This window comes from Athene cunicularia (genome assembly GCF_003259725.1).
Source record: "Athene cunicularia isolate RWA chromosome 4 unlocalized genomic scaffold, athCun1 chr4_part1, whole genome shotgun sequence".
Lineage (NCBI taxonomy): Eukaryota > Metazoa > Chordata > Aves > Strigiformes > Strigidae > Athene > Athene cunicularia.
The window spans coordinates 30,159,549-30,184,240 of record NW_020799098.1 but is presented as its reverse complement, the minus strand read 5'-3'; the positions used below and the strand labels follow the sequence as shown (position 1 = coordinate 30,184,240).

Below are 24,692 nucleotides of genomic sequence, written 5' to 3'. Positions count from 1 at the left end.
TTGGAAGGAAATGCTTGGAAAGAAGAAAACAAATTCAATTAGAAATATAAAGAAATATACATTAAATAAATAGAAATAGTGGAGCCTGTGATTATTAATCAAGCAAAGAGGGGCTATGCAATCACATTTATCGGAATGCAAAATACTAAATACATTTACTACTATAGTAGAAAACCGAGTATCTAGTAATTCATTCAAAGCAGATTTTGAAATTTATGTATCAAAGATGCAGGTACATGCTTGGTACATTCTTCTATGACATGCACATACGTACTGTATTACGGGGGAGTCTCAGAGCAATCCTTTCGTTACTCTGGACAATATACTTGAGTTACTGCACAAATTATAACAGCAAGCCATTGTGATCCATTAACTGCTGAAAATATGCACCTTATTGTGAATTAATACTTGTTTAATCTGTCCACATACAATCCTTTCTACATAGAAAACTTGTACCAGTGCAATTATAATGCTAGAAGAGGTAACTAGGTAAAACAAATGCAACCTCAGACTGTGGGCACAGTTGAGCAAGGTCAAATCTGTACTTTGCTCTTTTTCCTTAGCTTTTCTCAACACTATATCAGATTTAATTCATTCCCCATTCATAAAGACCCCTCCATATCCCCCTGAAATTACATTTGTTACCACCCTATTGTCCAGTCTGTGCTCATACTATTTTCCCATAATCCAAATACTATTAGGTTACATATTTTGTACTACCGGACATGTATTAATACTCATCTGGATAGTGCTTAATTACTAGTAGGCCCTTAGTCGTTACTATATAATAAACATATCCGTACAATAAGTGATCACTGCAATCGTACAAACACAATAAACAATTACTGCAACTGTAAAAACACTTTTAACACAGTATAGCTGTAACCTCACCAGACAACTGCATAATTCTAATTACATTCTTTTTCCTTTCTGATTTAAATTGGTGCAAAAAGAACATCAACAATACTAAAGAAATACTTAAATGTAATTTTATATCACAAAGCTTAGTCCTGTATGACTATAAATAGATCAGGAGAAGGAAATGTAGGTCTGTAACAATTAATTCTGCTGACCATCCTGCTTTTCTATCATCAGCAGGACATATAGTAATGACGTGGTTAAAAACCATATTTCATCACCTTTATTTACCTAGTTCAAGTGATCACATTTATGGCTAGGTTGGCTATGGTTGTCTGAAGTAAAGACAGACTCACTGGCTTCATACCAAATCACTGTACTTACCTTCTCTGCATCACATCCATGAAGTCTAACTTACTGAGCAAACTGCACTGACAGAGTCTTCTCAAATCTAACATTCATTAAGAACTTTCCCAGACACAGAGTTTCCAGTGGCTAACGTATCTATTAACTAATCTGACAGCATAGAAGTCCTGTAGGAAATAATATTTTAACCAAGTAGGATATATTTTCTATCTAATACTAGAGAATAGGTTCCATTTATGGACAAAGAATTGATTACAGAGCAGTCCCTCAGTATGGTTTTGACCAGCAGATTGGAAGATAAAATCACAGTAGCTGCCAGAATTCATATACTGTAAGAAAAAGAATGTTGAATTCACAAAAGAGATATACAATAGTATATATTTAACACTGACACACTTCATTTGCCTGGAGTACTAAAGTAGCCACAAATCCTGGAAAAGTGCTGAGCAAGAAAGTGGGTAGACCAATAGATTTAACACAATGTTGATACTAATACAGCCCAACAGTCACATGAATACAGGCTGATGGAGACATGACAAGGCAGAGAGGATACGGGATCAGAGCGATTATTTCTATTCAGAATCAATCCATGTGGTTCCCTAACAATATTCTGCTGGTGGAACATATACAACTCTTCACTCAGCATTTTAAACTGCACACATAAGTAACCTGTATACAAATATATACCAGAAAAAAATCTGCTAGAACATTTACAGCTTTCATTCCTCACTCGTGCTTTTGAAATTCCTACACCATAAGCATGGAAGAAAGCAAATTAGTCACCAGTAGTACCAAAAAAAATTATACTTTTGCACTTCTAATATAAACATTTTCTCTATTAAAAAAACAAAGAAAAAAGGCAAAATACAATTTATCAAAGATTGCAATTGTATTTGTCCTTCAAAAATAAGTCTGTTCAATTGTATCTTTTTTATTGCAATTGTCCATTTGGATTACAGTCTGTAAGAGTAATAAGGTTGCAGCTTTTGTTTAGCCAGTTCAGAATGACAATGCAATGATCCTAGTAAATTAAATTGCAAAAAAACAGGACGTCTTTTCTCATGTAATCAAGACTTCTCCATGTGCCACTTGAAGCTAGATGAGCAGCTTAGGCGCAACCCTAGCCCACTGCAGTCAAAAGCAGGTTTGTTATCGGCATAACTGAGGTGAGACTATTGCCACTTTGTCAGAAAAGAAACAGAAGAACATATTTGCCTTTTACCTTCTAACAGTCAGATCTTGCAGCCTGGACATTGCTGAGAGTTTTAGCATGCAAGGACAAATGGGTTTTAGTTTATTCATTCATTTACTATGGATTTTTTGATGGTATACACCATCTTCTGCTTCTCTGAGCACATTAACTATGTCTGTAAGCTATTAAAGACTGGGATCACATGGATTCTTCTGGAAATTACATTTTACTTAAGATGGGCCTCATCAAAAGAGAAACCAATCAAGAGAGACATCCACCATGCTTTGAGTGAGGTAATCTGGCTTCTTACGAGACAATAAAGCTGTTACAGAGCTAGGCAGCCTTCACAGATGAGGGACCGCATACAGCAATAAAGGCTTGCTGTGCAGACTTCACATTCATGACCTCAGCAGACAGATCCCCAGTCAATAAAAATTATGTTACATGGTGATTATACATTCTCAGAGGAAAACTGAATATTTGAAAAGAAAGCGGTTTACCAATCCTTCCCCCAGGAATTTATAACAATACAATTCAAACTTGTATGTGATGCAACATAATGGCATCAGCGCAAAACAAGAGAAAATCCAATACAGAAACAAATAATCGTGAAAAGGATCCCCAGTTAAGAATCTCAAACCAAACAATGCATGGAAAGTCTACAAACACAAAAGCTGTTTAAAGTACCTCAGTGGCTTTGATGTGACAGCTCTTATTCACAGAGCTGATAGAGCAGTAAGTTTTCACTGGACACTCAAACACAGATTCGGCCTCATGCAAGGATGGCAAATCTCTGTTGTGAAGAGAACAGAAGCCTTTCCTTTCTTAGTTTACCCCAAATTTCATCAGCCTGCTTGACTACACACTGAATACTCCACAGAGAGACTGCAGAAGTGCAGATAACAAATTATAATGTTCCTTCTTCCAGTTAACTAAACCCAGCTGTCAGTTTAGATTCATAAATTTTTACAAATATTTTCATATATGTCTAATAGAGTTTTTGCATACTGGAAATTAGGGATGAACTTTCAAAACTGGATATGGGTTGATAACCAACTACCCTCTCCCTAACTACAGCTCAGATTCCAGAGGTGATGAATATCCACTGGAATATCTTATGTGGAAGCAACTTAGTCTTCGAAAATCTTCAAGCTCCTCCAGAAATTCCCAACAAATGAGGCAGGCCTCACTGGTCCAACATGAGCATGTTGCAGATAAACTGTGGAGCTCAGCACGATCCATGCTGTCTCTGCAGTACACCAACATGGGCATTTTTGCACTGTGCTCCTCAAACTGGAGGTTCGGGATGCAGCAGGAGCAGCCCCTCAGCCATGAGAGGTTGGACGCAGCGATGCAGGGAATATTGTCAGTTTTCTGAAGTATGGCTCGGACAAAGTGTCTGAGAACTGCAGACCCAGGCTGTATCAAAAGTAATATTTAGAGTGAAAAAATATTTCAGAAGTCTGAGATGCATGGTTCTTTGACCACGCTTTTATTTTCAAGTGCAAATCGTACAGATCCAAGAAGGATAAAGTACAAGGATCTCAAACTATGAGGAAGACAAAGATGATTGTTCTACAGGCATCGCGCCAGTAAATAAATCTATAATACATTACCATGTGGCAATTACTCCTGGGCAGCTACATCTAAAAATACTGAGCACCATCAGGGCTTTCTACTGAACAACCCAAAATCCATCTACTTACACAGCATAGACTGGAAAAGTTTGGTATTTCACTCCTGTTGCTTTGTATTGAAAGTTATTTGCTCACTAATAGGGCAAACATGTTTATTATGTGGGTCTCAAAAACTGCTGTATCAAAAGGATTGATCTCTGGGGTGAAACTGTGCAGCTTCATTAAAGGTCATGAAATCATACCAGCTGACAAAGCCTAGAAATGGAGTAACTCCATACAAGGCAATTAGCCTGTTGTAGTGCTGCTTCTGTTCGTAACAATTACAGTTTCATTACTGATCTTCAGAAGCCAGGTACATTTTATCCACAGCACATATAACCACATCATAAGGCTCCCACTGAAAGGGCTGAGATAATATTTCAGTGTGAAGAACTAAATAAAGGCAACTGCTACAATCTAGTACAACTGGATAATGATGGGCTACCATGTTCAGCAAAATTTATGTCTTACAGGGAATAGGAAAGTTGTTTAAGCAATCTATTATCATTTAGGTCTCAAAAGATTAATTTAAACTGCAGAAGACAAGAATTTGTATTTTATATACATACTGGACCTGTATGCTCTTCCCATCTACGTTATTTAACACAACATTGAATATATATTCTCATGTCAATGAATGAGGAGAGCAAATATGACAGCTGACCAGATATGCACTGGATTTCTATTAATTTTATCTTAGCTCCCAGCATTATCAAAAAGATATATATATCATCTAAAGTATTTGGTATTTTGTAACCTTTACATAATACTGATACTCTTGTGAATCCCTCTGACTTCTACATACACATAACCAACAAAAAACTACAAAGGAAATTAAGATAAAGTTTTTGTGAGACCTTACACATAAAAACCTGCACCTGAGCAACAAATTAAATTCTTTTTAAAACAAAAGTTCAAAATGCTGTTCAAAATCTGTTCTGTCATTTGCTCCCAAATAAAAACCTCAAAAGAGAGAATATGCAGAGCTTGTTTTCTACATAGTTTTTGCTCATTAACAACTCTACTCCAAACTAAGTAGTACTGGGACCATGCTTGCTCCCAGTTCTGCATCATGCACTCTAGCAGCACACAATGAAGTACGTTTTAAACTGTACCTATGTCTCTATTTATAGGACTTCAAGAACAGGGAGTAATGATGTGACACATTTTCAGCATTTGAAGAATAAAGCCTAAACTTTCTACTGAGAGGATATTTCTCATAAAAGATGCCCTGATCCTTGTCTTATAAAAAGGTTTTATTTCTCAATAGAAAATTATATTTAAAAACACAGTTATTGCTAAAAGCAATATAAAACTCTCCAGTTTTAACTTCATAAAAGTTTAACAAAACATAAATATTGTTTACCACATACATTCCTATATACAGACCTTGCATTAGATAGTTAAATAGGTAGAGAGATAACAACTTGGAAATGAATGGCATATGACTACATGAGATTCAAACTCCATGTCACACTCCACAATCACAGGAACACAAAGAGCAGCTTAAAATCCTCGGTCACTGAATTCTGCTTTGTTCTCTTTACAGCTATGTTCCTCTTTTCTTTGCAATAATGCACCAGTTTCCATGGTCATAGCAGGAAGAAAGTATCTGAAGCTCAGGCACATTCTCTTCTACCAGAGAGCTCAGCTCCCCTTCCCGAAAAACATGATAATAACGCATGAAGGCTTTTGTATCCAACATGGCATCACTTTGGTCCCCAACAGACACTGCTGAATCCAAAGCAGAGTCAGTGGAGTCAGTTGTTGAAGTTCTTTTCAAAAACTTGCTGGCATTAGACTTACCAGCACCACCTTTATTACAACCGCAGCTGTAGTCCCTGTCATCCACTGGGCCATTTATAAATGAAGCTTCTTCAGTCTTGCCCTGAGCTACACTTTGGTGTCCTCCATTTAAACTTAAATCCTCCAGTGCATCTGTGGCTGGTGACCACTGTGTTTTTCTGAGAGCCAGGCTTTCCACAAACACATCATCATCATCTAAACTTTGTTCTTTTAACAGTGTCCCATGGCGACCTAAATCCAAACTGCAGTGTCGTGAATGCTGAACGGGTACAGTACTGTTTGCCCATTCTCCTTCATTTTTCAGAGGCTTTATTTTGTCAGTTTGCTTTCTCAGGGCTGATTCATCAAGGGATCTGGAGAAAAACCATGAGCGGAAAGATCTTCCTAAAGCACTGTAAAATCTGTTTTCTCCTTCAGAAATTTTCATGCAGCAGGCTCTGGATAAGCAATGGTCCAAATGTTTTGAATCCGTTTCTGGCTGCAGATTGGTTTGGTAGCTACAATCAGAGATGACTAGCTGTGCAGGGTGTATGTCTTGGCTTTTCACAGCATGCAGAAACTCACCCTTATCTGCAGATTGATTTGATTCTGAAAAATGCCGTGAGCACAAGGCCTTATTCCAAGGAACAAATACATCTTGTTTCTCAAAGCGACGATTCTTTTGTTCCATAGCCCAAACATAAATCATCATCTGGCCTCCAGGTATCAATACCCTTGCCATTTCCCTTACTGCTTTGATTCTTCTTTGTTTAGTTGAGAAATGATGGATCACTGCAAAAAAAAAGAAAAGGCATTATGTATTGAATATTGGTAAGGACACAGCATTTTCATCTTCAACCTGTTCTATGTGTTTAGTCATTTTAGTTGACATATCTCAAACACCACTCACTGCAACTCAGCAAAAGTGCTGAATTTATTGGTACCACAGCGCAAGTTTACCCCAGAATGCTCTCTTTTACATTTATGTTCAAGGGATTCAAGAAAAGTCAGGAGTATAAGCTGGAAGCTTCTGTTTCCCTACATCACCTATAAAAGATCATGGCATGATCACGGCCTTTAGGTGAATTAGCTAATATTAAGTTTGACTTCAGTTTTGGGGACACTTTTCAGACTTAGCTTACTGAAAACAGAAAATCTTTTCACAATGTAACAAATATGGAAAAATGTAGTATCAGTAAAAAGATATTCTGTATTTTTATAACAGAGCAGTTTCAAAAGAGCTGGTGAGAAAATTTAGATAAATATTTTTCATAGCTTTAGTTTTGTAGAAAGGTATTACTTTTAGAGATTGATTTGGAGGAGAAAAAAAAAAAGAGAAGTATCTCAGTCTACACTGAATGGAATGTCTGAGAATGATAATTTTTTTGTTACATTATGTTATGCTACTAAAAAATAAAAAGTAAAATTCAAAATAAAACTATTGATCACTATATTTGAATTTTCTTTCCAGGATAATTTCTACATTTTCAAATTTCACTGCAATGTGAACTAAAGATACATTTCAAGATTTCCACACTGTTTCCATCTCCCTATTCACCCGAAGAAATCAATTTTAACGCCAGAGAATAGCTAAGGCAGATATTTTCTCTCTAAACTCTCAGAAACATCAGCTTGCACTGAGACTGGTCATGTTGGTCACATTGCTCTATATGTCACCGGTACTAGATTTGATTCAGTCAATGACACGAAGAGGACTGATTCTATAATTTGTTTCAAGTGGACTTGGAGCCAGCCACTTCTACATGCAAAACATTCAATCTACCCATACAACAACATGTCATAATAGTATATGTTCTTAGCTAAAGACATCTTCATACCTGCAGAAAAATTATCTTTATATGTGCTGTTTGACAGTAGCCAATTCTACTTGTAGAAATAGTGTAATTTCAACACTGCAATTATGAAAAGTGTGTCCAACTAGCCCTGTCTATTCAAAATTTCAAAATTATTAAATTACCAAGGGGGAGAAATGTAGCTTTTTTACCACAAGCCAAGAAAAACATTCTTGGCAGTTGCTATTAAGTAGGCCCTCACAAGCAGCTGAGAACACAAGATAGCAAACTCTTATCAAACTCTGTGAAGAGTTTCCCAGTCTGTAAGGTCAGTGTTTGTTTCCAGGTCCTCCTGACTCTTGTCAACATTTTCTCAAACTTTGGGGAAAGAAAAAAAAAAGAAAAAGCTATTTCATTTTCTTGAACAAGAAAGGAAGAAAGGAACTGATATTTTCTCTCATACTGGAGTTAGGCCATATATCACCACAGAACCTCCTGCAAAATAATATCAAAACTGACAGAGACAGAATAAGCATGTGAGCTTAGTTCATCAGAAAGAAGTGCCAATCAATCAACAGAATCTGTGCAAGCTCTATCTAAACAATTCATTTCATGGGTTAAATATTCTTCATGGTTAAATTATATAATCACTCTTGTGGTTCTGCAGAAATACATATTCTATAAACAGGATACCAGCAAAGCCAAGAAGAGTGTTTGACTATGTACATAAATACTTGCTATTCACTGGAATGGGTTGAAAAACACTTTATTTAGAATTAGATGGACACAGGCATACCATGTCTCTATTCAAGAAGGATTAAAGTTCATTATTGTTAAATGTACAGAAATACCATGTGAACTTTTAATCTTGTCAGGTCTGTAATCAGTATAAACATTAGATAGGTACACTATACTTCAAAGTCAGCTGATCCAATAGCACTGAAATTATACTACAGGACCTGAAATGTGAATAGGGCTCACTGGTTAACTAACCAACATGAAATCAAAGTCATATAGATACTGTTTGCATATTAGTCACCTTTCCTTCACCCTGCATATGTGAAAAAAGCTTTTAAAGATACATTTCTTTCATCTTTCAAGTAGATAGTTGATTCCCACCAATAATAATTATCACACTTTATATTTTTGCTGATACACTGAAACAGCCTGAAAGAAGCTCAATCAAGAGTAGAGCTAAAAATGTAGACTGTAACTCAGTACTCTTAACTATTCCTCATCTACCCTTTTCCAGTTTATACTTCTCAAATTATGAGTAAGATTTTCAAAAAGAGAGGTAGAGGAGTTAAGATGCTGAGATGCTTCACTCAGACAATATGCACTTGAATGGCTCTAAGTTCTTATTTCATGACTATTCTTAGGTAAATTTGAATTCATAACACATAATAATTAACATGAGTTTCGAGTTCTGCTATGGAGAAAGCAGGTTTTCATTTCAATGCATTTGCTGGTCAAAACAGATCCTAAGGAGGAACCAAGAGTTTATCTTGACCACCTAATCTGTTTAAACTTTGAGCAGCCATGTTTATATTAGTTTTTACTTGTTTAAAATGTATGCTGGAAGGAAATATTTTCTCCACAGTGTGAATAAGACCACATATAAACAAACAACATATCCACATACTTCCCTGGCCAACAGTGCTATGGAACTATTGGGTTTTTTTCATGTTTACTGCACTCAATTCAGTAATACTTGATGTGATTCTAAGGGATTTGTTTCAAAACATTTAACTGAAAAGAAGACACACGGAAAGAAAAGGATGTCCCAAAACTGTCATTTGCTGTCGACCAGAATGCATGTATGTTGTCTTACCTCCAATGGAAATGACTGCATTGAAGCACTGGTCCCTAAAGGGAAGGTTAAGATTGTCACATACCAGAACTTCATCATCTTTCTTCCTTGCAATCTCTACCAACGGCCCACAGTAATCACAGCCAATATTATAGACCTGACTGTTGACACTGAGATACTTTCCAGTTCCACAACCTAAAGAAAAGAACACTAGATTAGAAATCGTATGTTTCAAACATTTGCTGTTCCTCCCAAAGCAGTGAAAATAATGGGAGGGATTTCCTAGTTCTAAGGTTTCCAGGAAAACAACATGAGGGCTTGCTCCTACTAGCCTAACTGTTCCTGGGTTCTTTTGGACTGTTTGAAATTATATGTTCACACCATTAGGAGTGTAACAGCACCAACATCATCAACAAAAATACTCATTATACAGCCCAGTGTAATAGCAGGTTATGTGTATTTCTTTGGGCAACAGGGGTAAGTGCAGGTGGGAGGAAGAAAGACTGGTCATCTCCAGCCACTATTGCATATCTCAGAGCAAAAAACCCAACCATGCTGCTTCAGACCGAGCCTTTATATAGCCTGGTATCCTGTTTCCAATGATAAGCATAAATGGGCACCCAGGAAAGAGTAAGCATTATGAGCCTTTTCCTCAATACTTTTCTAGCTTCCAACTAATTTCTGTTCAGGGGATTGATTTCCTGAAGACAGTGTGTTTTGTCTTTTTAGTGACCTGCAACAGATCTCTCTTCCAAGTCCTTCCCCAGTCTTTGCTAACCCCCACATAGTACCTCCCCAGTGCATCCCATTTCTCTCCAAGAAATCCTGAACCACAGATGCCACTGACACAAGTCAGAGAGGAAAATTTTGACTTCAGATACGGACTTGAAAATAACCGTGAATCATGAAATTCCTGTCATGTCGTAGGCACATCCTCTTTCTGTCTTTGTGCCAATGCATTATAACACATGTAAATGTAATGAACTGTTCCAGAATGTCTTCCACCTAAAAGTATGTCTTCTCAAGGACTGTGCTGTACTAAATTGAAATCTTTCATAGTGTTCTTCAATATTGTATGCGTAACAGACACTTTTCAAAATTAGATTAGGAAACATTCACTGCAGTTATGGGTCAGTAGTGAAGAATAATTTCTGAAAGTTGACAGCCAAGCAACAGGGTAGCAGCTTGGCAAAAAGAACCATTTCACTATTGATAATTCAATTTAAAGGCCTGGAGTTATCTTTAGAAACATCACTGTTTCTTGCAGCGCTGCTGCTCTCATCACTGTTAATGTGCACCATTATCTAGAGAGACAGCACAGGAACTGTTGGAGAACAGCACAATACTTCACTGGTAAAAAAGAAGCATATTTCTAAAGCAAAAAGCAAGCACTATTCTTTGAAGTAACACTTGAGAGCAGTGGAAAAGATGAATATTGTTAATGCGGTTCAAGGAATATATGCAATAAAACAAAGCACTGCATGTTAGCGTAAGTTTTAAAATTAGTATAAGGTATTTTTGGTTACTGTGCTTGCAGAAGGAACACAGTCAAACGTACATTCATTTAGAAGATTCAGTTGCTTAACACATGGCTTTTGGTGGAGTGCTTTTTAACCACAGTGAGTTTTTGGAAGTATAGGGTGTTCTGTGGAATGAAGCTAAATAGTGACAACACTCTCAGTACTCTAAAAATCTACACTTGTAGGAGATTCACTTTTGAATGAGTCATCAGAAAGTGGATTCCTTCATGAAGCTGTTAACAATGGCCATGATATTGTCATTTATTTTGATGAATGAACAATAATAAGGCAATTACACAAAACTGTATTTTATTCTGCTACCACTACCATGCTTCATGTAAAGGTAGCAAACAACATTTCTTTAATAAAAGGTGATATTAAACAGAAAGGGAAATTATCAGTTGAACATCTCATTTTGAAAATTTTGGTGCCACTAGGCAACCCTCCTCCCAAAATACATACCAAAAATAAACACTACAGTCAGATTCCTGTAGATCTTATTAAACCTCATAGAAGGAGGTACCTTCTGTGCCTTCATGGGAATAGTCTTACTGGCAGCTCTAAGTATCTACCTCCTCTCCAGATGTATCACATGCATTTAAATAATTTCAGATGAAACTGTAACAGGGTGATCTTAAGGTTTCAGCAACCACTGTGATGCCTGCTGATAAAGCCTCAAAGAACTTCAGCTAAGCTTCAAATTACTTGTATTGAGGTGACAAAAAACTTTGGCTGAGAATACCATGTTAAACTGGCTGTTGAATGAGTCTATGACATAGAATATTTCCAATTTATTAGTGAAAATGATGCAGACATATCAAAGAAAACACATATTCAAAATAACAGCAATCAAGTATTTTTGGAGAACTGCTCAACAGCAGCAAGATAATTATACATTATCTTTCGATTATGGCCTACAACATCTTCAAAGAATGGTGTTCTCTGATAGAAGAAGATAGATGCATAATTTGTTGTGTACATTTATTACACTTCGCTACCTAAAAGCATTTTATTAGTCTAAACAGTGAGGAGAATCCAGTGGTGCAAAGGAGCATCTTGTTTGCAACGATGTGCTGTATAGCACTGAATTCATAACACAAACACAAAGCAAGAGCTCCACGATATGGAAACCTGTAAAAAGTCTGGACGTGCAACAGAAAATCAAGATATAAATTGAACACGTAGGGAAGACCATAGCAGGAAAATGAGTTTCAGTGTCTGTGTAAGGGATAATAGGGAGATTCTCAGGTCATAATTTTTTTTTTTTTTTTTTCAAACAGTCATCACATCAGATTTTTCTTATGTTGAATCCTTGATAGGAGGAGTTTTATAACAAACAAAAAGCATTAAATTGCAGAACAGCAATACTTATAACCAAGAGATCTAAAGAAACTGAAATATGAAATAATTGAGCCATTAACACCATTTTTTAAAAAGAACACCAAGGGAATGACAGACCACTAAGTCGATGAGTAAACTAATAGATTAAGGCTTAGCTCAATCAAAGTAAGGCAAAAATCATATTTATTGGTTACCTGATACACTGTCAAGGAAATAAACCAAGTGGTATATGGGACCTAATATGAGTTTAGAAACAATTTTCAAACAATCTTTAAAACAAATTACTTTAAAAAACAATTGCTCTGAAGGACACATATATTATACTATATATATTAACATATAACATATTAACATATTAACATATAACATATATTAACATATAAAATAATAAAGTCTATAGACAATCTTTCACACCACCCCAAGAAATGGCTTACCTATGTCAGCAACAAGACTGCCAGGCTTTTGCTCCAGCAGGAAGTTTCGAACACGAGGCCATGCTTTGCTCTGCAGATCATTAAAGTAAGCAGCTGTATTTTCATACACACTATGCACGTGCTGTTTTTCTAGCTGGGTAGCCTCATGTTCCATCCTGAAAACATAATGAAGAAAGATTATGTACAACAAAATACAAACTGTTGTAGTGTAGACTTTACATTTTATAGACATGCATAATTCAGGACCTTGTAAGTTTAGATGCATAAAATCATTACACCCATCTAACAGCCATCATATTTATAAAATGGTCTTTACTCAAAGGATCTGATTTTATTTCACAAAAGTCAAGAAACAGTTTGAATGTATCATCTTGCCTGAGGAGCATTATATAACTGCATGTGCCTATCCAATAATATGCACATTCCTAAGTAAGTTCCCCAATGCAGTAAAAGCTTATCTGGTGCAAAACGGAGCCTGTATGCAGCACACTGCAGACTGATTAGGTTCAGGAAGTTAAGAATAGACTTTCTAGTTGCAGCTAAGGTGAGTAGGTAAGCAAACTATTAGTATATGCTATTTGAAATACAGCCTGGACCCTGAAACCAAAGCCCCTAAATCATGCATAATTATCTGTAGTTTATCTACCCTCTAGAAGTGATGAGTTGGTTGAAATTTTTCAGCAACAAAACCAGGATTCCCTTGCTCCCACTCCACTATCTTCATTTCTTAGCAAAGTATTTCAGCTTAATGATTCACTTGAATAGCGGTATCTTCTTAGACTCCTAAGCTCATGTAAAACACCAAGCAGATGCAGACACTGAATGCCCTGATATAGAATCTTACATCTTCCTTAAGGTTTTCTCTCATCCAAGCACCAATCAAGTCATCCAATCCAATAGAAACTGATGAGATTACATTTGAAAGTGTTAAGGCATTCTTCAGACTAATTCAGTCTGTTTTTTCAGGAAACATTCCTTCCCATTATTAAAACAGAACTTATTTAATTGTCCAAGTAGTCAGCAGAGATTAAAGCCTGTTTCCAAAATTATTCCAAGAAACTAAACAATATATTATCAAGATTAAATTATAAAAGTGACACCTTTGCTGCATTTGAAAATTTCAGAAGCAAAGACTTCAAACACACTACAAGTTCTTTTGTTTTCGTTGATTTTGAAAATAATATATATTTTGGACTCATAATAAAAATGCTTCTTTCTGCCACTTACCTGTTGAAATAACTTAATATGAGAAAAAAAAATAAAATATTACATATAATAACAAATAATGTGAGCTCTTCAAAACACCTGTCCTACAAGTACAATCTTTTTAATTTAGAAAATGGGAATTAAACCCAGTGACTGAAAAAAAAAAAAATCATGTACTTCAAGTTAAGTGTGTGTGAGTCTTGTATACAAGAACAGTATATAGGATTGAACCGGGTCACTAGTTTGAAATACTCTGCTATGTAAGAGGTGGGGCCAAATTGTTACAATTGTTACAGTCTATTCTGGCCTTAGTATCTATGAATATATCTATTCAAAACATTTATGCTCAACATTTTCACAATCCTTACTTTCTTTTTTTCTGGCACGATCCACAATTTTCTTTTATGATGCATTACCTTCTACTAGCTGGAAAAAAAAAAATAAAAATTCACTAACAGTATAGTAAGTTCCTAGTAGGTGCATTTTCGGTGTCATCTTGAAGAGTGGAAAACTACAACAGACTGAACAACAAAGGAGAGAGTATTGAAACACAGACTTGAAATACTACATGTGCCAGAAGTTACTCAATCAGAACTTTTCTCAGAATGTCATTTTAAGTCATGTTGTCAGATAGGATGGGTTAGTTGCAGTAATTTCAAATAATTATTCCTTAGAGTCAAAAGCCCATTCTTTTTTTTCTTATTTGACTCTTAAATAAAACAAATTGGGCGTTTCATGTCTGCAGCTATCTTTCTTCTCTGCTTCAAAACATACTCTATTTTGTTGTTCAACTGTCTAGAAATCCTTTATTTGTAAGTAGAAATTCCAGAGACTAACAATCATTTATTTTCTTTTGTCATCTGATATGCTCCTTGCTCTAGTTTATATTTCATGTTTGGTTACTAAGTGGTTCGGTGTTTCCAAGTGTTTTTATCTTTCCACTTGAAGCTCTTTGTTCAATCTTTGCAGTTCTTAAATAAAAATCCTGAGAATGTTTTCAATCGTTCATACTGAATTCCAAGTGCTTCAGAAATTTCAGTTTATGCCAACTACAGAAGTAGCTGTCTGAACTGAAGGTTAATTTGAATATTTTAAATAAACACAAAAGCCAACTTGGACTTGGTTTAGAGATGGTAAGAATTTTCCCATTGATACAATGCTATATTATACTTTCCTTAAAAAGTCTTTATTGAATTCCAATGTAGGCTGAGATTTGGTTTAGTTTCCTACTGAATCACAAGATTATTGTTTTCTTTAACTTTCTTATTCGCTGGGACTGGTACTGAGCCTTCTGCTTTCCAGGACATGCTAGACACTTCCATATATTATAACACTGCATTAGAGGTTATTATTTTTAGATATACTTAATAAACATTATCAAGATAATAATTTGGCTAGAATCTTAGAATAACACTAGTCTACCAAAATACAAATTATTTCATTTACCATTTCATTACAATTTCCATTCCGATTGTTTATATTTTGTAGATAATTAAGTCACATGATGAAATCAGACTTGCCAACTTGACTTTCCAGTCAAGATCCATAACACTACCAGGTTTTACTTTGCAGCACAGCAGGGGAATGTCCTAGTAATAAACCTCTTTGTTTCAATGTTTACGAAAGGCAAGAAAACTGTTGGAGTCTGACTGGACCTGCAGCTGTATCAGTTTCATGTAAGTCTAATGTCACTGAAAACATCAGAAACTTCTAACTATGTAACTTGACAAGCAAAACCAATAATTACAACATTTTTTGCCTTGAAAGTACCAGACAGTGGCTCTGTTGCATATAAAATGTAGAAAATGTTCAGTTCATCCAACTTCTGGATTGTAACTTCCAGGACAATTTCAAAATCTGTTTTGCAAAGGAGGTAATGAAAATCCAAGATGTGCAGAAATCCCACAGCTTCAGCATCTGCTCCAGCTCTCATTTAAGTTACCTGGAAGCTGTCCGGTAAGTGATCAAAGAGGAGAAGAAAAGCAGAAGGTGGTAATTAGGGACACACTTTCACCATGCTCAATTCTTTTCTTGTGCGGTAGCTTATGCTCCTGTCAAAGGGTTCACGCAGAGACTTGGTGCAGAGTAGGAAGCATGCAGTAAATTGGCACCCAGCTGCTCAGTCACTCTGCAGCAAATCTTGACAAGTCCCCAAAATGTGGATGCAGCTTAAGAAATGTGAGATCTCTACCAACAAGCAGTTTGGGCAACAGATGAAGAGCAGCATTGTCTTCCCCTTCAAGTGCTTCCTGGTCACCAAGGTTCATTCATGAGACTGCAACAGGCCCTTGCTCCAGCTGATCTATGAAGTGAGAAAACTGGATGAAAGTTGTAGTGCCATTTCTGTTGAACTTGCAGGGAAATGGATCACCAGTCCATCATATGTAACTGTGGTATACGAACAAAACTGTTTGAAAGTTGAATAGGTTATAGTCCATTGATTCTTTCCTGCATTGCTGCTTTCCTTCTCTGTCAAAAAAAAAAAAAACAACCACACCAAACCACAAAAAAAAACGCAATATAAAAAATAAACTAGAATATTACAGCTTTCCAGGAGGTAGAAGGAATTGCACAAACATATGATATCATATATTTTCATAGATATACATCTCACTAAAAGTTCTCTGACTCCAAGGTAATCTAATTTTTTCCTCTTCCATTGACATTTTGAAGCGTTTTAGATAATTAGCTGTTCAAGGATACTGCTTTAAGGAAAAGTCACGTTACTCGGACATTTTCTATTGCTGCTGAAGTAATAAATACATTTAAACACGTGACCTTGAAATGACAACAACCAAAAATTAATAATTCTAGTTTCCAACATTTTAAAAAGTCAGGATTGTTTTTATTTGCGCTTTTTTCTTCCCCTGACTTTTTTTGGCTTGTTTTTGAAAGTGTCTGACTTGCAATTTTGTCTAACTGTATTAAATACTTTATCCTCAAACGGACAAAACAGTTGCTGGCTCCCAGATGCACAGGGTGCCCTAACACTGAAGGGCTGGAGGTATTGTTCAGTCCTACCCAAAGCTTTCCACACCTTCCTGCAGCTCTTCTGAATCCCTTGTAGCACTCCTCATTCACCTCAAGTTATGTCTCCCATTCACCTAAGATTTTCACAACTTCCTCCATCTACTTTCACATGTGCTAAATCACCACCACTACTTTAATATAATACTGTGAATTCTTGATCTGGATCATGTTCAGTTCCTCCTTGTCTCTAGTTCCAGGCCAGTCACAATACCCCAAATACTTTCCAAACTTTTTGTCAGTGGCCTCTTCGAAGCACCCTGTGATTGTCACAGTAGTCATCAAATCCTGCAGTGCTCCTATTGGTCTTCAAATCAATTGTTCTTGATTAATTTTAGGCACAGGTTTTCCTTTTGTCTTCTCTCTTGCAACTCCTATTTTCTCTAACCCTCTGATGAGCAGCAGGAATTTACTCAACTCAGTTTGAGAGTCAGACATGCAAGATTTCAGTCTATTAATGAGGGCCCCTCTTAGTTACACTCTTCATGTGTTGATGGGAATTCCAAATCCCATTCTGAATTAGAAGAACTCCTACTTCAAAGATCTAGGAAATTCAGCATAGTTGTGTCCATGTTGCTACAGCAACATAAATCTTGGGTTACGCATACAACTCCAGCTATGGATGCAATAACCTAATTAATCACTGGCCTTAAATCAAACAGTATAAACCATAAGAGCCAGGTCTACGTCCCACAATACCCTGCTCTCAAGCAATAGCATGTGCAGCTGAAGCTGATACTGACTGTAGGTAAAAATTGAAGTAGTCCAATTTGCATTCTCTCCCTTCATCTACAGAAAAGGAAGAACTATCTATACAGTGATAAATACTTTCAGGTTCCTTCCAGTTTGCTTCATACTTACCAGTCTTTTCACTCAAATATAAGTAGCTATGGAAAGCTAAGTGTACAGCCCTAATGGTCACCTATAGAGCATAGTCCTTCTTTCCAAGCAAATACAAAAATGCAGTTAATTTCCAACTGCAAAACCTCATTGCAGCCCTTCTCAAAAACAGACCTAAAATTTCTTTATCAGAACTTTGCTTACCCTTGGCACTGAATTTATATATTTAGTAACAACCTCCATTCTGATTGACAGTGCTTTCTCATCTCGTTAATGAAGGCAACAAATAGGAGCGTGATGACATACTAAATTGCTTCCAGATTATGAATCATTATGTAAAACAGCTTTATTAGTAAATAAAGGATAATGAAACAAAATAATAGGAATCCTGCCGTGAATAGTTAAACTAGCTGCAATGAAAGTTTAGCAAGAGGAGATTATTTGCTTACGTAAGGCTAACAACTCTGGTAATTAATTTCACCCACGCATGAACTCTTATAATCCCATGAAGACGCAGAGCCTGAAATCAGAGCAAAGGGAAGTCTGTGCAGCATATCTAAAGCCTTATTGAACTGAAGTCCTATTCAGGATCCTTCCTCCAGTAAAATTTGGGAAATTCTGAAGTGAAAAACAAAGAGCTGAGACACATTTGACAAGAATCATTGTGAGCTGAAATGTTCACTGTGAACCTAGCATTTTAAAGTAATGTATTGAAATAAAGTGACTATTATTGTATTTTTTCTTACTAAAAAATAAAGAGAACCTTGCCCTAATGAAAGACTGAAAGCACTGAGGCTGTTCTTTCAAGATCTCAGACTAAATAAGTTTATGGTTCAAGCTCTAGTTACTCAAAATGGCAACCATTAACCATCACATTCATTTTGTTAGCTTTATTTTCCAGTCCAGACAAAACGTAGTACTGTTGACTGCACATTCTTGGATCAGTTAATCATTTATTATTCCCTCTGCTGTTTTGCACTTAGGATCTTAAGTCTATGTAGTTGAAATGTTGCACCATAAACAGATTTATTTCACCAAGTACATAAACTCCATTCTATAGATAGATAACATCGTGCTAAGATGACAGTGCTGCACAAACACAGACCCTTTGCCATTAAAAAACACAAGAGCATACTCCTGCCAAAGTTGCACAGTCCCTTCAAACGTCTGTGCATCTCTACTATCACATCAAAACTCATAACCCAGCTTCCAGCAAAGTGGGTCCCTACCTACTGAGGTCCCACACAGTCAAAAATCCCTGCAGTTAGATGTGCATGGATGTGCACCTTCAGATCCTGTACAGATACACTATACAGACATTAGAAGAGGAGGGAGAACTAGGAAAAAATTGGCCTACTAAGCAGAAAGAAAAATCCAAAAATAAGTGGTGCTGAGTGTCGAAGATTTTTTGTTCTTCACTATTCATGTTAATTGTCACCAGGCAGCCAATACATCAGTGACAAAGAGAAAAGAACTTAGGATGGAATAGGAAAGAGTAGGTTGGGGCTTTTTACATTTGGAGTTTTCAAAACAAGTAGACCAATAAACAGTACTTATGGAATGAGTGTCACATTAGCCAGACTCAGAGCCAGCAGAAATTAAAGAGAAACTAAAAGAGAAATTAAATTTGAGATACTGTGGGCAACAGGTATAGTCCTCAGTCTCACAATATTCTCATAAACAAATTAGGGACAGTTGGTTTAGATGAAATTGCAGAAGTTGGTACTGTGTGGAAGAGAATATTTAGAGTGTAGTTATCAAAATTTTACTATCACTCTGGAAAGATACCCTGAGAAAATTTGTTCGAGAGTCTGTTTTGGACACTCCTTGGTGATTTCTTTGCATGATGGATTAGAGAGTAGCATTATACCTACAGACGGACCAAACTGACAAGGGTTCAAATGCACTGGATGATGGTATTAGAATTCAGGTGTGTTGACAGACTGAAAAGGACAAAAGCAAAGCATTTAATTTAGATAGAATAACAATTGCGCAAATAAAGGCTGAGGGAGGCAGGATGGGATGACTGGCAGCAATTCTACAGAAGTGGATCTGGGTGCTATAACATTTCACAGGTTTAACACCATACATGCTATGGTGTTATGGTGGCTTTTGCCACATTTTGTTGCAAAAAAATGAATACCAGCACACAGAAATAGGGCAGATATTTGCAAGTCACATAAAACTGTCCTGCTACAGGCAGCATGGCTGATATATCAGTTTGACTATTATGTCTGATTTCAAGAAAAAACTATGTAGACCCACTGGAAATACTACAGAAGAGAAAAATAATGATCAGAGATCATTGCAAATCTCTAAGACACAGAAATCATGTCAATCTATGGGAAATATGTTAGTTTCTTGGATGGATCTTGTCCTCTCAGGAAGATACAAGTAAGACATTTTAAAAACAAGGAGGACAGAAAAGCATTGGAAACAATTCTGGAGAGGGAGTCTCCGTCAATGGGGTCCTAAAATCATAAATTAGTTAAGCACCTGTCAGGAAATACACTGATGTAATTGATGTGGCTTTAGGGAGAGAGATATGATGCCCCAACATGTAGCCTTGTGACTCTGTGTGTCTGTGAAGAATAAAACTTTATTTTTTCAACTTATAAGCAAGATTTTGGTGACCTGCTGTATAAAAAAAATGAAAATTAAATGCTGAAAGGCTGCTTCAGACTATTTATTACTCTTTAACATAGGGGTTGTTTCTCCAACTAGATTAGTGCAGATATTAAAGTAATTTCTTCCTGAGCTTCAGCAGGTTTTGTTTGTTTCGTAAGAGCCCTGCATCAGTATCAAAAAGCCTCTGGCCATGCTATGCTATTCGTAAGCTTTAAATGTAGCTATTTTCCTCCTTGGTCACTGTATCTCTCAAAGACTTGTAAACAGTTGTCTTGCCTTCTCTCCTTATTTGCCAGCAGTTAACCAAGCACTAAATATTTAGTGACTTTCATCCTCCCTGATGAATCAATTTAGGTGTTCTTTTACAAATATTGTTGTCATTCTCTGTATGCTCTCCGTATGTCTGCATTCTTCATGTCAAACTATATTCATAGGAATATTTGATTTCTTAGTATCATCCTAAAACTCTGGAATTGTACCTTTCTAAATTACTTTTGTTTCCTCACAATCTGTGTTTGCATTTAAAATACTATTTCCAGACAGATTAGTTTTAATTTATGCAGCGTAATTCTCCTGTCCATAGAGCTCATCTCTGTTGGCATTTATATTGTACTTGGTGCTATATACAAAGCTTCCCCAGTTAAAACCATCTACAAACTGACCTAAGACATTCAATTACTCAAAAATACATCTTATGCTGCAATGTAGTATCTTAGTGACAGAAAGATAAGCAGCACGTTATCAAATAGGGTCCCAAATCATGGCTGTCAATGGCTACCTTTGATCCCAAGACTAAATAAAAATATTGCACAATCAGTTACAGCAATTACAGAACTAAGTGGATTCTTCTGATACCTTTAATGAACTACTCTTGATTATCATGTTTATTATAACTGAACATATAATTTCCTATCTTAAACTATTCACATACAAATGTATTCAGTGTTCAGTATACTCTGCAAATACAGTTTCAAAAGAAGAACAAGTCTTGTGACACACAGTATTAGGTATTGTTATCCTCAGCAGACGACCACTGGAATGAGAGCAAAAAAAGTATCACAAAACTCAAAAATCTGACTGCTTAGCTTTTTTTTTTTTTTTAGCTTTTTTTTTTTTTTAAATTGTTAGTCATAGGAAGTCATGTGTTTATATTTGCTTTCATAAAAAAAAAAAAGTGTCTTACATGTCTTTGAGGTTAGGGCTCAAAGTCAAAAGGTTATCTTCAGGTACTATCACAGAATCACAGAACGGTTTGTGTTGGAAGGGACCATCTAGTTCCAACCCCACTGCCATGGGCAGGGACACCTTCCACTAGCCCAGGTTGCTCAGAGCCCCGTCCAACCTGGCCTTGAACACTGCCAGGGAGGGGGCACCACAGCTTCTCTGGGCAACCTGTGCCAGTGTCTCACCACCCTCACAGTAAAGAATTTCCTCCTTATATCTAATCTAAATCTACCCCCTATCAGTGTAAAACCATTATCCCTCACCCTATAAGTACAGTCCCTGATCAAGATTCCCTCCCCATCTCTCCTGTAGCCCCCTTTAGGTACTGGAAGGCCGCTATAAGGTCTCCCTGGAGCCTTCTCCAGGCTGAACAACCCCAACTCCCTCAGCCTGTCCTCATAGGGGAAGTGCTCCAGCTCCCTGATCATCTTTGTGACCTCCTCTGGACTTGCTCAAGATGCTCCATGTCCTTCCTATGTCGGTGGCCCCAGAGCTGGACACAGTGCTGCAGGTGGGGTCTCACGAGAGCAGAGTAGAGGGGGAGAATCACCTCCCTTGACCCACTGGCCACACTTCTCCTGATGCAGCCCAGGAAACAGTTGGCTTTCTGAGCTACGAGTGCACATTGCTGGCTCATAGTCAGTTTTTCATCCACCAATATCACCTCAAGTCCTTCTCCTCAGAAGCTGCTCTCAATCCACTCATCACATAGCCTGTATTTGTGCTGGGGATTGCCCTGGCCTATGTACAGAACCTTGCACTGGGCCTTGTGGAACTTCATGAGGTTTGCACAGGCCCACCTCTCCAGCCTGTTCAGGTCCCTCTGGATGACATCCCTTCTATCCAGTGTGTCACTGAAAGACTGTTTCATTTTAAATGCTTTATAGTATGAGTGATACCTTTTTATATAAATTGATATTTCTAAACCCTCTATTTTAAGGGAAAGGCCTTTACACCAAGCAATTCTTCCTATTCAGCATGGAAAGGAAAAGCTCCCTGAGGGAGCTGAAATTTCATATAAACCATGGCCTTTTTAGATGTGGTTTGTTTTTTGGTTAGTTGTTTTTTTTTTTTCTTAAAATCAATAGTTTCCAGGAAATTATTGTATCATGGGGAACAAGAGTTGATACCTACAAACAGCAGTATCTGGAACATCAATAGAAATATTTTCTTCAAAGAACTTTGGTCCACGAGTAATTAATTTTTCTGAAATGATTACATGTAGATCTGAATGTAAAGTTTTCTTCAAAATGGACTATTTTTTAACAGCAACACACAAATCAAAATATACAGTGCTTTTGGTCCAACTGTGTTATGTCTAAACTTTTCTGAGGAAAAAAAAAAAATCACACAGGACTCTGTCTCATGAGTTTTAGTCAATTACATAAAGCCTGGCTACAACATAAATATTTATTTATCTTTCAATAGTTAGACTCTTTTCCTCCCAGTAATTTAGTTGATACTTCTATCTCCAGTTATGAAGGTACATACATAACTATTGAATAACCAGTGTCTTTACCATTAAGCACTTTTAAACAACAGTTCATTTTTCATTTTAAAATTATTTTAAAATTACTTCATAAGTATAAAAAAGTCGAAAGTATTTTTTCATTCTCTTTAATCTTTATAAATTAAAGAGATGTGCATCCCTCAAACCGTGAATTTCTGCCACACAGGATTATTTTGTATCTATTATTACCTATAAACATGCCCATGTAGGTCGTGGTACTGCAAAGACATGGAGATCTGCTTAACTTTATGCACTGTAAATCATCTTCCTGATCTCAGGTAGACTGTTAATAATAAAAGTCAGGAATTTGAACATTTTTCAGGACAGAGCCTTATGCTGTTTGTACTGTCCCATATTCTGATTCATCCAGAATAGATAGCAGAATACCTGCAAATCTGAGTGTTTGCATGGGAAGTGTTTATCCCTTGATGCAGGGTTGATTTCAAACTCTGGATTTGCTTTATAACTTCAGTTGTGGATTTATGATTGTTTTACCTTAGAAAATGCAGAAAATGATGAAAAGTTACTTGTACTTTTTGTTTCTCACCCAGTTCAGGTTTTTTATGCCCTTAAAGATCTCCTTGCTAGAGGCAACATTAAAATGAACAGCCACAGTTACCTACATGGATCTAATTTGCCCAAAATGCACATCTCCGTAAGTGAAACGATAGCAGCATCACTGAAATATCTCAGTGTGCAATCCACTATAATATGAGAAGGAAATCAGTGAATAAAAATGCACTGGTTCAAAGACATGCTATATAAATAGCATATATAGCTGAAATAAATATATTGACATACTAGACTGAGAATAAATTACAAAAATGAAACCCAGCACCCTGGGGTCCATTATGGGGCATTAAATAGTCCTGAGAGGACCTTTTCTGTTGCTCGTGGAGATACTGTTGCATGTTTTTCTTATCTGTTTCTCGAGTTTCATGCTCAAAATCATAATACTCCAGAAGCACACTTTACCTGAACAACTATATCAGCAGGGAATGTCATCCTGTGCACTACATCAACACAGCAGTGCTGCTGAAGTAATTCTGTTCCTTCTTTCTTTGCAAAAGAAAAGGAGCGGGTGACCTGACTCCCTGAGCTCTGGCTGCTCACACTGACATTCAACGGGAATGAAAATCCCTTTACAAACATTCATTAAGCAGTGAACATTCTGCAACGCTGAGAGCTCTATGTGGATTTACAAAGGCAATAACTAGGTATTTAGAATTTTCTAGGAAAAGAAAAAAAAATATTATTAACTACTACGGTTTAGGATTGCTCCAGATCATTGGTTAGGACTGTTTGCTAATGCACCGCGCGTGCTTAATTTTTAATTAATCATGCGACCACAGAGAAACATGTTAACTTCTCCTCCCCACCAGTGACCTTGAGTATAACAACAGTTTTCTTCCAAATGAGAAATCTGAAAGTCCTCAGAAAGTGGGTAAGTCTAAAATGGTTGACCCTTTCAAAGTCTTTTAA

General features: G+C 36.7%; 1 protein-coding gene across 11 annotated transcripts in view; it reads right to left on the bottom strand.

Moving 5' to 3' along the window:
* Positions 1-1,378: 1,378 nt before the first annotated feature.
* Positions 1,379-24,692, bottom strand: part of TRMT9B (tRNA methyltransferase 9B (putative)) — a 118,551-nt gene continuing 95,237 nt past the window's right edge. For 4 of the 11 annotated variants that reach the window (XM_026846526.1, XM_026846527.1, XM_026846528.1 and 1 more), the window contains 3 exons: positions 12,776-12,930; positions 9,502-9,675; positions 1,379-6,669 (listed from right to left, as the gene is read on the bottom strand). In XM_026846526.1, the coding sequence (XP_026702327.1) occupies positions 5,642-6,669; positions 9,502-9,675; positions 12,776-12,929 (1,356 nt within the window). In that variant the 5' untranslated portion in view covers position 12,930 and the 3' untranslated portion in view covers positions 1,379-5,641. Of the gene's footprint in view, positions 6,670-9,501; positions 9,676-12,775; positions 12,931-13,421; positions 13,928-14,349; positions 14,372-15,427; positions 15,707-15,728; positions 16,404-24,692 lie in introns of those variants that run through there. The other 7 variants (XM_026846521.1, XM_026846522.1, XM_026846524.1 and 4 more) reach the window with 6 other exon arrangements.